This window comes from Schistocerca cancellata, chromosome 11 (assembly GCF_023864275.1).
Source record: "Schistocerca cancellata isolate TAMUIC-IGC-003103 chromosome 11, iqSchCanc2.1, whole genome shotgun sequence".
Lineage (NCBI taxonomy): Eukaryota > Metazoa > Arthropoda > Insecta > Orthoptera > Acrididae > Schistocerca > Schistocerca cancellata.
Window position 1 is genome coordinate 19,736,197 of NC_064636.1, and position 14,475 is coordinate 19,750,671.

The 14,475-nt window shown below is 50.2% G+C and overlaps 1 protein-coding gene across 1 annotated transcript in view; it reads left to right on the top strand.

Moving 5' to 3' along the window:
- LOC126108839 (uncharacterized) overlaps nt 1–14,475 on the top strand; it is a 220,226-nt gene that overhangs the window by 5,555 nt on the left and 200,196 nt on the right. The window contains exon 2 of the mRNA XM_049914202.1: nt 4,360–4,591. Within this exon, the coding sequence (XP_049770159.1) occupies nt 4,482–4,591 (110 nt within the window). The 5' untranslated portion in view covers nt 4,360–4,481. The remainder of the gene's footprint in view (nt 1–4,359; nt 4,592–14,475) is intronic.

The following is a 14,475-nucleotide window of genomic DNA, read 5'->3' on the forward strand; positions in this document are numbered from 1 at the left end:
CAGTTCATCTCACCTTCTCTGTATGCAGACGACTTCTGCATTTCGTACTGCTCCACCGGGGCTGGTGTTGTTGAGCTTCAATGAGGTCAATTCTTTGGGTAGTACATAATTTAAAAAAAGAAAATGTCACTCAACTTTAAAAGTAATTTTTGATATAAATTATATTTTATGTTAAGTAGCTAGCTTGTTACAGATAATATTTTTACTTATACTATACTACAGCAAAATAATTAAAAAGTTATCAAGCACTGTAGCTAACTCAAGCATTTTTTTCAAGATCTAAGGGCACTTGAGACACTTTTTGATACAATTCCCCATTTTGTTGGACTAGGACAGTTTGCATTCCTTAAAACAATATTGACAGGATACTCCTTTGACTTTTAAAATGAATAAGTTCCAAACAAGTCGTTTTTTTTCTTGACCATCTTGCAACTGTTCAACAGTCTATTATCTATAACACTGCAAAGAACACAGAGACGAGGTTATGTTGCTTCTCACTCAATCGCATAGATTTGAATGATGGTTGAAACATTGTTGCCGGGTCCAATTAACTAAATAACCCACAGAATTGCATGAATTACCTGAAATTACCAGCCACTCACTCAGACTTTCATCTAATACCTATTTGCAATAATAGCAATAGCACTAGTATTTATTTAGAATAACTGGACTTAGAGCGAAAACAGTTTGTCCATAATGATTTTCAAATGGGATATCACCCCCCCCCCTCCCCACCTCCCACCACCGTCCCCCAGGGTGCTTGCTGCTCTTTGGCAGATTCGTGCTTGGCTACCTCAGGGTCCCAGCCTTTGTAGCATTTTCTCTCTTCCGTGCTGCTTGTCTATCTTCTTGCTGTTCTTTTTCTCCTCCCTTGGGGAACACGTCTGGGATATTTCCGGCCATATGTTCGGCATTTTCAGTAGCCAATATTAGAACTATGTTTCGTTTCTTTTTCTTTCTTCATTCCCCTTCTCCTGTCCTCCCTCCCCTTTGGAATTTGAGCTTTCTCTTTTTCTTCTCCCTCCCTGTGTTCTCCTGATGGCTGGCTGACATCTGACACATGACAGGTGACTGTGTAACATGTAATTCCCAGCCCCAGGTCGACTGGCAGGGTTGCCACATACCTCCTGGTACAGCCCAGCCCCAGGGAGGGGTGATTGTCTGCGCTAATACTTTTCCAAATTGCCGATCGGTCCCTTTATCGGGTGTTTGGGAGGTGTGACCTGAGGTTTGAACAGTCACCTAAGGCGGGTGTGCCCCCTCTTGAGGGGGGAGGGGGGGGGGGGGGCAGTTGGAAGAACTGTGTCATCAGAGATGCTGGGGAATTTTCTCGCAGTGAGCCTAAACGTAAACGGTATGAGGCTAACGATTCAGCTGCACCACAGTTCCTCTTGGTTTGACATACTGAAGACTGTCAGTCCTTTGCTACAATAAATCGGTTTATTATTCGGAAAGGTGTTGATGCAGTTGCTGGCCCTTTAAAATCCTGCTCTCGTTTACGCAATGGCACTTTGCTTTTGGAGACTACTTCTGATTCTCAAGCACGACTGCTTCCAGCTTCACTCCTCCACAGATATCCTGTTCGTGTCGTGGCCCATCGAACGCTGAATTCGTCCCGTAGTATTATTTATGCTAGGCTGCTTGTTTGACCGAGGCAGAAATCCGAACGTACCTCTCTGATGAGGATGTTGTAGCAGTCCATCAGACGATGAAAAAGATAGACGAATCCTTAGTGCCCACACGCACTCTTTTTTTCACTTTTGATAGAGTGGTGCTTCCGTCCACGATCAAAGCAGGCTTGAAGTTATTATAGTCCGACCGTACATTCAGAGACCTATGTGCCACTACCAGTGTCGTTGTTACCACGTGCGGATGTCCTGTTGACACCAGTCCAAATGTGTAACCTGTGGTAGGGATGCTCACGAGAGCAATTGTCTGCCTCCTCCTGCCCACTGTATCAATTGCAGTGACGACCATACTGCCTCTTACCGAGATTGTCACTTATATCCTGACGAGTGGGCCGTCTACGAGATCAGGTGACCTACCATCCGGCACTCAGTGCTGTTCTCGTAACGTCTCGCCCCACGAACGACGTGGCCACACAGACGTGCGACCTCAAATTCAGAACCGCGGTTATAAAATCACTCTGTGTCGTGTTAGCATCCCCGTATACTCCCCGTAAAACGAGCCACGAAAGTTTTGCCTCGTGGGGAGAAGTCACCTGCTACTCGACCAGTAGGCCAGGAAGGACGGAAGGAATACTCCTGCGAAGAGTTCTTACATCCCTCTAGCCACCAAACATACGAGTCTTCCTCTGCCGACCGGAAGGACTCCGAGAAATCGAACAGAGGAAAACAGTCATCTTCACCTACTCTGAGATCCTCGTCGACGGTGTTGCCACGCGATACCCTCGCCCGACTTACCTCCGTGTCACCGATGCGCACCGCCGACCGTTTTTCTGCCCCGGACTCCACGCACTGACAGCAGGGGATTGCCGACGCCTCTGTAGATGTCGCGGAGCAGGATTCTCCGGCCTCTGCGCCCTCTAGCAGTGTGTCTTCGGAGACTGGTAGTCGGCAGCCACCGAGGTGACACCCCTTCTTTTTTTCCCTCCTCCCCTTTCTTCGTCATAACTCCCCTGTGATGGGACATTCGTGACCTTCGATCCAGCAAACGGGACTTAATAGCTGCTATTGGAATCCCGGCATCCTCTTGTTTTCTGCCTCCGGGAAACAAAGTTGCGTCCTTGTGACGGCTCTGCTCTCACATTTCTTCCCGGTTCACTTTGACCTTCACGCCCCTGAGGACAGCATTCCATCTCGTCTGCATTTTCCTTCCTCGCTTGACCTTTTCTCTTTATACCATTTCCATACCTCCGTCATTTAGGGTCACCGGGGCATACTTCCTCCAGGCTATTGAACAACTCCCTCACCCTTTTCTGCTGCTCGGTGACTTTAATGCACACCATCACCTTTGGGATTCTCCCAGAACCCGTCAGAGAGGTGCCCTCTTAGCTGACCTTCTCAATTAACTTAACCTCATCTGCCTTAGTGCGGGAGCATCAACATTCTGTTCAGACTCCGTGCACACTATTCCCATTTGGACCTCTCCATTTGCACTGCGTAGTTTCCCCATTGTCTTGGAGTGGTCCATTCTCTCTGAAACATACTCGAGTGACCATTTCCCATGTGCTACCTGTTTGCTGACTCCTACCCCACCGACTGGCACACCCAAATGGCAGTCTTCTATGGTCGACTGGAGTCTTTACTCCTCCCTGGCAACTTTTGACGAACATTTCCCCAGATGTGACAATCGGGTAGAATACCTTGCAAATGTTCTCTTTACCACCACAGAACATTAAATTCCTCACTTTTCCTCTTTACCGTGCCATGTCTACATTTTATATCCTCTCTACTTCGACCATCATCAGTTATTTTGCCCCCCAAATAGCAAAACTCCTTTACTAGTTTAAGTGTCTCATTTCCTAATCTAATTCCCTCAGCATCACCCGACTTAATTCGACTACATTCAATTATCCTCGTTTTGCTTTTGTTGATGTTCATCTTATATCCTCCTTTCAAGACACTGTCCATTCCGTTCAACTGCTCTTCCAAGTCCTTTGCTGTCTCCGACAGAATTACAATGTCATCGGCGAACCTCAAATTTTTATTTCTTTTCCATGGATTTTAATACCTACTCCGAATTTTCCTTTTGTTTCCTTTACTGCTTGCGCAATATACAGATTGAATAGCATCGGGGAGAGGCTACAACCCTGTCTCACTCCCTTCCCAACCACTGCTTCCCTTTCATGTCCCTCGACTCTGCCATCTGGTTTCTGTACAAATTGTAAATAGCTTTTCACTCCCTGTATTTTACCTCTGCCACCTTCAGAATTTGAAGGAGAGTATTCCTGTCAACATTGTCAAAAGCTTTCTGCAAGTCTACAAATGCTAGAAACGTAGGTTTGCCTTTCCTTAATCTATTCTCTAAGATAAGTCGTAGGGTCCGTATTGCCTCACGTGTTCCAATATTTCTACGGAATCCAACCTGATCTTCCCCGAGGTCGGCTTCTACCAGTTTTCCCATTTGTCTGTAAAGAATTCGCCTTAGTATTTTGCATCCGTGTCTTATTAAACTGGTTGTTCGGTAATTTTCACATCTGTCAGCACCTGCTTCCTTTGGGATTGGAATTATTATATTCTTCTTGAAGTCTGAGGGTATTTCGCCTGTCTCATTCCACGTAGGTGGTGATAATATTACTCTGGTTGGTCCGTGCGTTTGTAACTTCCGTTACAATTTCTTAGGAAGTAGAATCAGTGTTTCTCACTTTAATTTCTCTGTTTCTGTTTCTGTACACAGTCGAAGCCGCTGTTGTCGGGGCCTCCGACCACTGAGCATCCTGGCGGCTTCGTCGGCTGGCAGGTGACGTCTACGGCGGCGGCGGCTCTTTCGGTGCGGACGCTGCAGCCCCGGCGCTGAAAATGTCTGCCATCTACTCGATGCGGAAGCAGGTGACCTGCCCTCACTGCCACGTGCTGCTGTCGGGGAACACCGCGCTGGCTGCACACATCGCGAAAGGACACCTGCCCAGGTTTGGCAGAACCTCGAAGTGTTACGTCAAGTGTCGATGCCGCTGTCCACTGGGATGAGCACGGGATACGGACGGAGAGAAAATCGGGGAAGGACGGTAGTAATGAGTAGAACCGGAAATGAGATTAGTGACAAACTTAACATCAAAACTGAGCCCACGAAGTAGTAACTAGAAGGAATGGTACTATCTTGGAAGCAAAATAATTTGCAGCAGTTGTAGTAAGGAGGACATAAATGAGACCAGCACAGGCAAAGAAAGAATTCGTCACTGATAGGGGTCTGCTAATACTAAATGTAGCCCGTAATTTGAGGATTTACGAAGGTGGTCTGAAAAGTTCCCAGCTCGGTAGTGCAAATGACACTTTATGCTTTCAAAGAATTTTTATTTTTTAACGTTATCTGCTCTTATATTGATACATTTGACCTGGCAGTATTAGAATGCCATTTCTCCTCTGTGTAATGTTCCTCCGGAATTGCTGCAAAGTACCCATCTACGGCTGCAATGGCTTCTCCGTCGGACGGAAAGTGCCAACTGGAGAGGAATTTCTTCAGTGTTGAGAATAGTTGGAAGTCTGAGGGAGCCAAATCTGGGGAATAGGGCAGATGTTCCAGCCTTGTTTACTGGAAATCCTAAATTTCCCCTTTGCCGAGACACTTTCTTGGGCAGGTGCCGGTCCTGATGCAAGATGACATTATTTCTTGTTTAAGATGGCCCTGTTTCCAGAAATGCTTCAGCCGAGTTTTGTTAAAAGTTGAGAGTAGTATTCTGCAGTTACGGTTTTACCTATCTCGAGATAGTCAGTCGACGGAATTCCATTTGCATCCCAAAACAGACACCGTGATCTTTCCAGCTGCTGGCACTGTCCTCGCATTCTTTGGAGTTGCAGAACCAGCTTCCGTCCACTGCGTAGACTGCTGTTTGGAGGTGGGTGTGTAGTGTTGAATCTAAATTTGATCTACGTCACATATTGGCACAAAAAGTTACTTCTGTTTTTCTTAAAATGCACCAAGCACTTTTTGAAAAGTGCCGTTTGAATGTGTTTGTGATCTGCAGTGAGCACCCGTGGCACCCATCTTGCACAGAGCTTTCTCGTTTTCAGTTCCTAGTGCAAGATGTGACCAACTTATTCTTAAGATACCCCTAGAGCGTTAGTACACTACTTGCCATTAAAATTGCTACACCGCAAAGATGACGTACTAAAGACGCGAAATTTAACCGACAGGAAGAAGATGCTGTGATATGCAAATGATTAGCTTTTCAGAGCATTCACACGAGGTTGGCACCGCTGGCGACACCTACAATGTACTGACTTGAGGAAAGTTTCCAACCGATTTCTCATACACAAACAGCAGTTGACCGGCGTTGCCCGGTGAAACATTGTTGTGATGCCTCGTGTAAGGAGGAGAAATGCGTACCATCACGTTTCCAACTTTGATAAAGGTCGGATTGTAGCATATCGCGATTGCGGTTTATCGTATCGTGACACTGCTGCTCGCGTCATTCGAGATCCGATGACTGTTAGCAGGATATCGAATCGGTGGGTTCAGGAGGGTAATACGGAATGCCGTGCTGGATCCCAACAGCCTTGTATCACTAGCAGTCAAGATGACAGGCGTCTTATCCGCACGGCTGTAGGGACGTTTGCAAAACGACAACCATCTGCACGAACAGTTGGACGACATTTGCAGCAGCACGGACTATCAGCTCGTAGACCGTGGCTGCGGTTACCCTTGACACTGCATCACAGACAGGAGCGCCTTCGATGGTGTACTCGACGACGAATGGTGCAAGAATGGCAAAACGTCATTTTTTCGGATGAATCTGGGTTCTGTTTACAGCATCACTTTTTGTTTGGTGACATCGCGGTGAATGCACATTGGAAACGTGTATTCGTCATTGCCCTGCTGGCCTATCACCCGGTGTGATGGTATGGGGTGCCATCGGTTGCACGTCTCGGTCACCTCTTGTTGACGTTGATTGCACTTTGAGCAGTGGACGTTACATTTCAGATGTGTTACGACCCGTGGTTCTACCTACATTCGATCCCTGCGAAACCCTACATTTCAGCAGGACAATGCATGACCGCATGTTTCATGTCCTGTATGGGTCTTTCTGGATACAGAAAATGTTCGACTGCTGCCCTGGCCAGCATATTCTCCAGATGTCTCACCAGTTGAAAACGTCTGGTCAATGGTGGCCGAGCAACTGGCTCATCACAATACGCCAGTCACTACTCTTGATGAAATGTGGTATCGTGTTGAAGCTGCGTGGGCAGCTGTACCTGTACACGCCATCCGAGCTCTGTTTGACTCGATGCACAGGCGTATCGAGGCTGTTATTACAGCCAGAGGTGGTTGTTCTGGGTACTGATTTCTCAGGATCTATCCATCCAAATTGCATGTAAATGTAATCACATGTCAGTTCTAGTATAATATATTTTTCCGATGAATACCCGTTTATCATCTGCATTTCTTCTTGGTGTAGCAATTTTAATGGCCAGTAGTGTAATTTCATGGACTGTTATACAGTGATCTTCCAATATCGTATGCACTTTGAAATGATAATTAAAAACAAGAACATACTGATACGTGTACAAAGAACGGTCACAATACGCCACTAATAGTACTCGTAATGATGTGTACTGTGTGGCTGCCTCGGGTCGAATGGGCAAACTGTGTTCTCACGAGCGAGACTGGGCCCCCAGCGGATGTAGCGGTTGATAAGAGTGCCCCGGCAGCCAATCAGCGCGAAGCAGAAGGGCGTGGCCGCACCGGAAATACTCTTTAGCAGCGGATCGCGCTTAGTTAAAACTGAGCGTGATCCTGCGCGGCAGCCTCGTCAGCGACTAAGTCCGTTTCAAGGTCACCCGCCTTGCGCAACAAGATGGCGGCTGCGCACACAGCCAGCCAGGCGTTCATTTACATTAACGGGGACAGTTGAAAATGTGTGCCCTGACCGGGGCTCGAACCCGGTATCTCCTGCTTACGTGGCGGACGCTCTATCCGTCTGAGCAATTGAGGGCACAGAGGATAGAGCAACTGCAGGGATTTATCCATTGCACGCTCCCCGTGAGACCCACATTCCGAACTTAATGTCCACACACTATATTCGTAGTGCCCCTGCCCATTGGGAATGTGGGTCTCACGGGGAGCGTGCAATGGATAAATCCCTGCAGTCGCACTATCCTCTGTGCCCTCGGCGGCTCAGATGGATAGAGCGTCTGCCACGTAAGCGGGAGATCCCGGGTTCGAGTCCCGGTCAGGGAACACATTTTCAACTGTCCCCATTGATGTATATCGACGCCTGTCGACAGCTTAGTGTCTTGATTTAATTATCATTTCATTCTAAGAGAGCTGCGTGGTCACCAATGGTATCTTTTCTTTGGGACATGTCGGTTAGAACAGATACCATCTTCACTTATGCACTTTGTCAATTTCCAGTGTACTTGCACAATTTGAACAACCTTTGCGTGTATCGTCTCGGATGCTTTCACAATCAAATTTAAACTCTGACACTCATTTCTTCACCGTGGGAATTGAAGGTGAAGACTTCAGTTGAAACTTCCGGGCCAAGAGGCCGTGGTCGATGTATAAAATTTCCACCCTGAAGTTTCAACTGAAGATAACACTGCCTGTGAAAGCCTACATTGTATGAAGGTGGAAGAGGTACCAAGCTGCAAATGAATTGTGGTTGGTGTTAAACTTCCTTTTATGGAGAGTTTAATCACTGCATGATACTCTATTTTTTCCCATGTCCAACACCACACACACCACAACTGTTTAAATAGGTTGCCTACTGTCAGCTGCTGTCAGGAATGACTTGCAGTTTTACACGGTGTCCACTGACATGTGGAAGGGGAGAAATCACACAGATAGTGCTGTGATGTGTGGGTGAGGCTGAGAACTTTTCCGACAACTCTCGTATGTCTGGAACACAGCATCGTATGTACCTGGTGGTTATAATTAAACCGATGGTATTCAAAATGCTGCAGCGGGGTCTCTATACATTGTAGATATGTTCATTAACAGGTGTGCTTGTGGATTATGTTGAAAAAACAAATAAAAGTTCCTCTTTGTGCCACCAGGTAAGCAGTGAGAATGTAGTATGGGCGCAGGAAAAGGATAGGAATGATCAAACACATAATCGTGATTCCAGTACATTTATTTGGATATGTTAAAAAAAGTATGGTCTCCCGACTCAGCACGTTTCTGCATCCGTAATACACCACTTTTGACATTTGCTCACAGCATATCTAGTGTAAACAGAGCAGTATGTACTCGTATGCTATCCTTCAGATCAGGAAGAGTCCAGATACGTCTCTAATGGACACGATCTTTCAGATATCCCCACAGCCAGAAGTTACACGGATTTAGGTTGGAGGATGTGGAAGGCCACACGTCTCGAAATTGCCTAGTGACGATGTTGTCATTAGCGAAGGTTTCTCAAAGCACATCTTTCGCCTGGCGAGTGACAGGTGGTCTCCCCCCGACCTGCATGAAATAGTGGTGTGGAGATAGTTGTGTTCCTGCAAAGCTGGAATTGTGTGTTGCACGAGAAGGTCCTTATACACTCCTGGAAATTGAAATAAGAACACCGTGAATTCATTGTCCCAGGAAGGGGAAACTTTATTGACACATTCCTGGGGTCAGATACATCACATGATCACACTGACAGAACCACAGGCACATAGACACAGGCAACAGAGCATGCACAATGTCGGCACTAGTACAGTGTATATCCACCTTTCGCAGCAATGCAGGCTGCTATTCTCCCATGGAGACGATCGTAGAGATGCTGGATGTAGTCCTGTGGAACGGCTTGCCATGCCATTTCCACCTGGCGCCTCAGTTGGACCAGCGTTCGTGCTGGACGTGCAGACCGCGTGAGACGACGCTTCATCCAGTCCCAAACATGCTCAATGGGGGACAGATCCGGAGATCTTGCCGGCCAGGGTAGTTGACCTACACCTTCTAGAGCACGTTGGGTGGCACGGGATACATGCGGACGTGCATTGTCCTGTTGGAACAGCAAGTTCCCTTGCCGGTCTAGGAATGGTAGAACGATGGGTTCGATGACGGTTTGGATGTACCGTGCAGTATTCAGTGTCCCCTCGACGATCACCAGTGGTGTACGGCCAGTGTAGGAGATCGCTCCCCACACCATGATGCCGGGTGTTGGCCCTGTGTGCCTCGGTTGTATGCAGTCCTGATTGTGGCGCTCACCTGCACGGCGCCAAACACGCATACGACCATCATTGGCACCAAGGCAGAAGCGACTCTCATCGCTGAAAACGACACGTCTCCATTCGTCCCTCCATTCACGCCTGTCGCGACACCACTGGAGGCGGGCTGCACGATGTTGGGGCGTGAGCGGGAGACGGCCTAACGGTGTGCGGGACCGTAGCCCAGCTTCATGGAGACGGTTGCGAATGGTCCTTGCCGATACCCCAGGAGCAACAGTGTCCCTAATTTGCTGGGAAGTGGCGGTGCGGTCCCCTACGGCACTGCGTAGGATCCTACGGTCTCGGCGTGCATCCGTGCGTCGCTGCGGTGCGGTCCCAGGTCGACGGGCACGTGCACCTTCCGCCGACCACTGGCGACAACATCGATGTACTGTGGAGACCTCACGCCCCACATGTTGAGCAATTCGGCGGTACGTCCACCTGGCCTCCCGCATGCCCACTATACGCCCTCGCTCAAAGTCCGTCAACTGCACATACGGTTCACGTCCACGCTGTCGCGGCATGCTACCAGTGTTAAAGACTGCGATGGAGCTCCGTATGCCACGGCAAACTGGCTGACACTGACGGCGGCGGTGCACAAATGCTGCGCAGCTAGCACCATTCGACGGCCAACACCGCGGTTCCTGGTGTGTCCGCTGTGCCGTGCGTGTGATCATTGCTTGTACAGCCCTCTCGCAGTGTCCAGAGCAAGTATGGTGGGTCTGACACACCGGTGTCAATGTGTTTTTTTTTCCATTTCCAGGAGTGTATCTTGCAGGTGTCACCGTACACCTGACGGGCCGAAGAGGTGTCATCTCATTGAAGGAAAATGGACCGAGAACGAAGGAGCTTGTGAAAGCACACCACACAGTCGCATAAGCCGAGTGCAGTGGATGTTCCTGCACAACGTACGGCAGAGTAGAACGGCCGTATGCGTGCCAAAAAATGAAGGGCAAAGTCTCATTGTTGTAGCCTATCTTGGGGCTTCATTTTGTGACATTTTCAACCGTTTCGGCCTTCCATGTGATGGTCCCCCTTGGGGTTTGACCTCCATTTTTCAAAATACTACAGAAGTACGAGCCTTTTGGGGAAGGACACCTTACGTGGTGTTCCACTGGTCCTAAGTGCACTCAGACCTTGGCACTCAGCATTGCACCGGCGTTGTAACCATACCCACTATTCCTCAAATTGGGCCTAAACGCCTGATGGGTTGTCCAAGTTATGCCCATAGTGCATCTCCATCTGCACCAGCGATTATGATGGACTTTCTATGGCACCAGAAATCCAGCACGGTAGCCAGCCCGTTGTGGTGGGGTCGTCATGTACCCTCTAGGTTGTAGCCCCCTGACAACACCGGGATCGTACTGCCGATACCTGAACACCCTCCCCACGTCAGCCAAGGAGTAGATGCCCGTCTCCTTGGGGCATCAGGACTCCCGGCAATGGTCATCCTGCCAGGTGGCCCTTGCTGCGGCTGGGTGGCGCCCGTGGGGAGAGCCCCTGGTCGGAGTGGGTGGTATCGGGGCGGACGTTTCGCAGATGAAACGTCACCACGTATCAGGTCGCTCTGCGGCCGAGTCTTTCAAAAGAAAAGGTACCGTTTCTAGTTCTGGTTCTCCTGCCCTTTCCCCCTTGGCCACTCCATGGGAGGAGGGACAGGCCCGCCGGCTTGGAGCGAAGTACTTCCCCCGCTATTTGGTCTGTTCTCGAACCGATGGGGGGACATTCGCCACCTCCAAGCCCATGTTCTTTGTTCAGCACATTGAGGACATCTTCGGGGAAATCGAGGCTCTCAGCAAGATGCGTTCAGGGGCCGTTCTTATCAAGACCACCTCTGCCACACAGTCGGCGGCGCTCCAGGCGTGCGACCGCCTAGGGGACATCCCAGTCTCCATTGTCTCACATCTGGCACTAAATAGGACGCAGGGGGTTATTTTTCATCGTGACCTCCTGCTACAATCTGATGAGGAGCTCAGGGCCAACCTGGAGCGCCGAGGCGTGCATTTCGTCCGGCGACCATACGTCCCGCCTCCTATGCGCTGTTTTAGGTGTTTGCGCTTTGGGCACATGTCGTCACGGTGTGGGGCTGAGCCCCTTTGTGGCGATTGTGGACGTCCTCTTCGTGAGGAACATACATGCACCCCACCACCTCGGTGCGTTAATTGTCCTGGCGTCCACTCGCCTAGATCCTCAGACTGCCCCGCATATCAGAAGGAGAAGAAGATACAAGAAATCAAAACTTTGGATCGGCTCTCTTATTCTGAGGCCAGGAAGAAGTATGACCGCCTCCATCCCGTGCCATTGACCACTTCGTTTGCCTCAGTTGTGTCCACTCCTTCTGCGGTATCCTCACCCCTATCCTGTCCCCCCTCCGCCTCCTCCGCCCATCAGGGGGCTCTGCCTCCGCCTCCCAAATCCCTCCCTTCCAAATCCTCCTCCCCCGTGGCCCCCACCCCCTCTGCCCCAGGGGCCACCCTTCCTCCTCCTTCTCCCCCCATGCCACCTGAGAAGCGATCCTCTTCTCAGGCGTCCATCGGGGAAACGTTCCGGACCCCAGCTTCCGAGGTCCGGCGTTCCAAAATGGACCCCGCGCGTGAGGACCTTCTTCGGGTCCAACCCACCATCCCTGTGCCTCCTCGGCCTTCCAAGATGGCCTCCAAGAAGAAGTCTCTATCCCCCTCTCCACCCCGGCGCGTTTCGACTGACGCTCCATCCGTGAGTCGCCGCTCCCGGCCGTCCTCAGTTTCGCCGGGACGCTCTGCTGCCAGGCGCTCAGCTGGCCTTTCGTCGGCAAATGATGCTGCCCCTCCTACACAACCAGGGACAGCGGCCGCAGCTGGCGACCAGTCGATGGAACCGGATCCGCCTCCCGTCGGTTGTAGCGTTGTTCCCTCGCAACCTGGCCCTCCGCGGCCGTCGAGGTGACCAGCTCTTCCCCCGTCTCGTTCCCCCAACTTTTTGACTAGCGATGGCGTTGTTTCATTGGAACATAAGAGGTATTCGATCTCATCGGGAGGAATTAAAACTGCTGCTCCGCCTGCACTGTCCGCTCGTCCTTGGACTCCAGGAAACCAAGTTGCGCCCGACTGACCGTATTGCCTTTACCCACTATACCTCGGAGCGGTATGACCTCACCCCTGTGGACGGTATCCCAGCTCATGGTGGGGTCATGTTGCTCGTTCGGGACGATGTCTATTACCATCCCATCCCATTGACCACCCCACTCCAAGCAATAGCTGTCCGCATTACTCTTTCTGCTTTTACTTTTTCAGTTTGTACCATCTACACTCCACCGTCGTCTGCTGTTAGTCGGGCTGACATGATGCACCTGATCGTTCAGCTTCCCCCGCCGTTTTTATTGTTTGGCGACTTCAATGCCCATCATCCCCTTTGGGGCTCTCCTGCATCCTGTCAAAGAGGCTTACTCTTGGCAGATGTCTTCAACCATCTCAATCTTGTCTGCCTCAATACCGGCGCCCCGACTTTCCTCTCGGACTCTACTCATACCTACTCCCACTTGGACCTCTCGATCTGTTCTACCACTCTTGCCCGTCGGTTCGAGTGGTATGTCCTTTCTGACACCTATTCGAGCGACCACTTCCCCTGTGTCGTTCGTCTCCTGCACCACACCCCATCCCCATGTCCTTCGAGCTGGAACATACTGAGAGCTGACTGGGGACTTTACTCATCCCTGGCGACCTTTCCGGACCACGATTTTCCCAGTTGTGACAGTCAGGTCGAATACCTCACGGCTGTTATCACCAATGCTGCCGAACGTTCCATTCCTCGTACTACTTCTTCTTCACGTCGCGTTTCCGTCCCCTGGTGGAACGAGGCTTGTAGGGACGCTATCCGTGCTCGACGACGTGCTTTACGCACCTTTCGCCGCCATCCTACGTTGGCGAATTGTATTGAATACAAACGACTCCGAGCGCAATGCCATAGAGTCATCAAAGACAACAAAAAAGCTTGTTGGGCCTCTTTCACCAGCTCCTTTATCAGTTTTACTCCCTCTTCCGTCGTTTGGGGTAGCCTGCGCCGGCTGTCGGGCATTAAGGCCCACTCCTCGGTACCTGGCCTGACCTCAGGTAATGCGGTCCTTGTTGATCCTGTGGCTGTCTCCAACGCCTTTGGCCGCTTTTTCGCGGAGGTTTCAAGCTCCGCCCATTACCATCCTGCCTTCCTTCCCAGGAAAGAGGCAGAAGAGACTCGGCGACCCTCCTTCCACTCGCTGAATCTGGAAACTTATAATGCCCCCTTTACTATGCGGGAACTCGAACGTGCGCTTGCACTGTCCCGGTCCTCTGCTCCGGGGCCAGATGCCATTCACGTTCAGATGCTGGCACACCTTTCTCCGGCGGGCAAAAGCTTCCTTCTTCGTACCTACAATCGCGTCTGGACCGAAGGTCAAGTCCCCATGCGTTGGCGTGACGCCGTTGTTGTTCCTATACCCAAACCTGGGAAGGATAGACACCTTCCTTCTAGTTACCGCCCCATTTCTCTTACAAGCTGTGTCTGTAAGGTGATGGAGCGCATGGTTAATGCTCGGTTAGTCTGGATTCTTGAATCTCGACAGCTACTTACTAATGTCCAATGCGGCTTTCGTCGCCGCCGCTCCGCTGTTGACCACCTTGTGACCTTGTCGACATTCATCATGAACAAC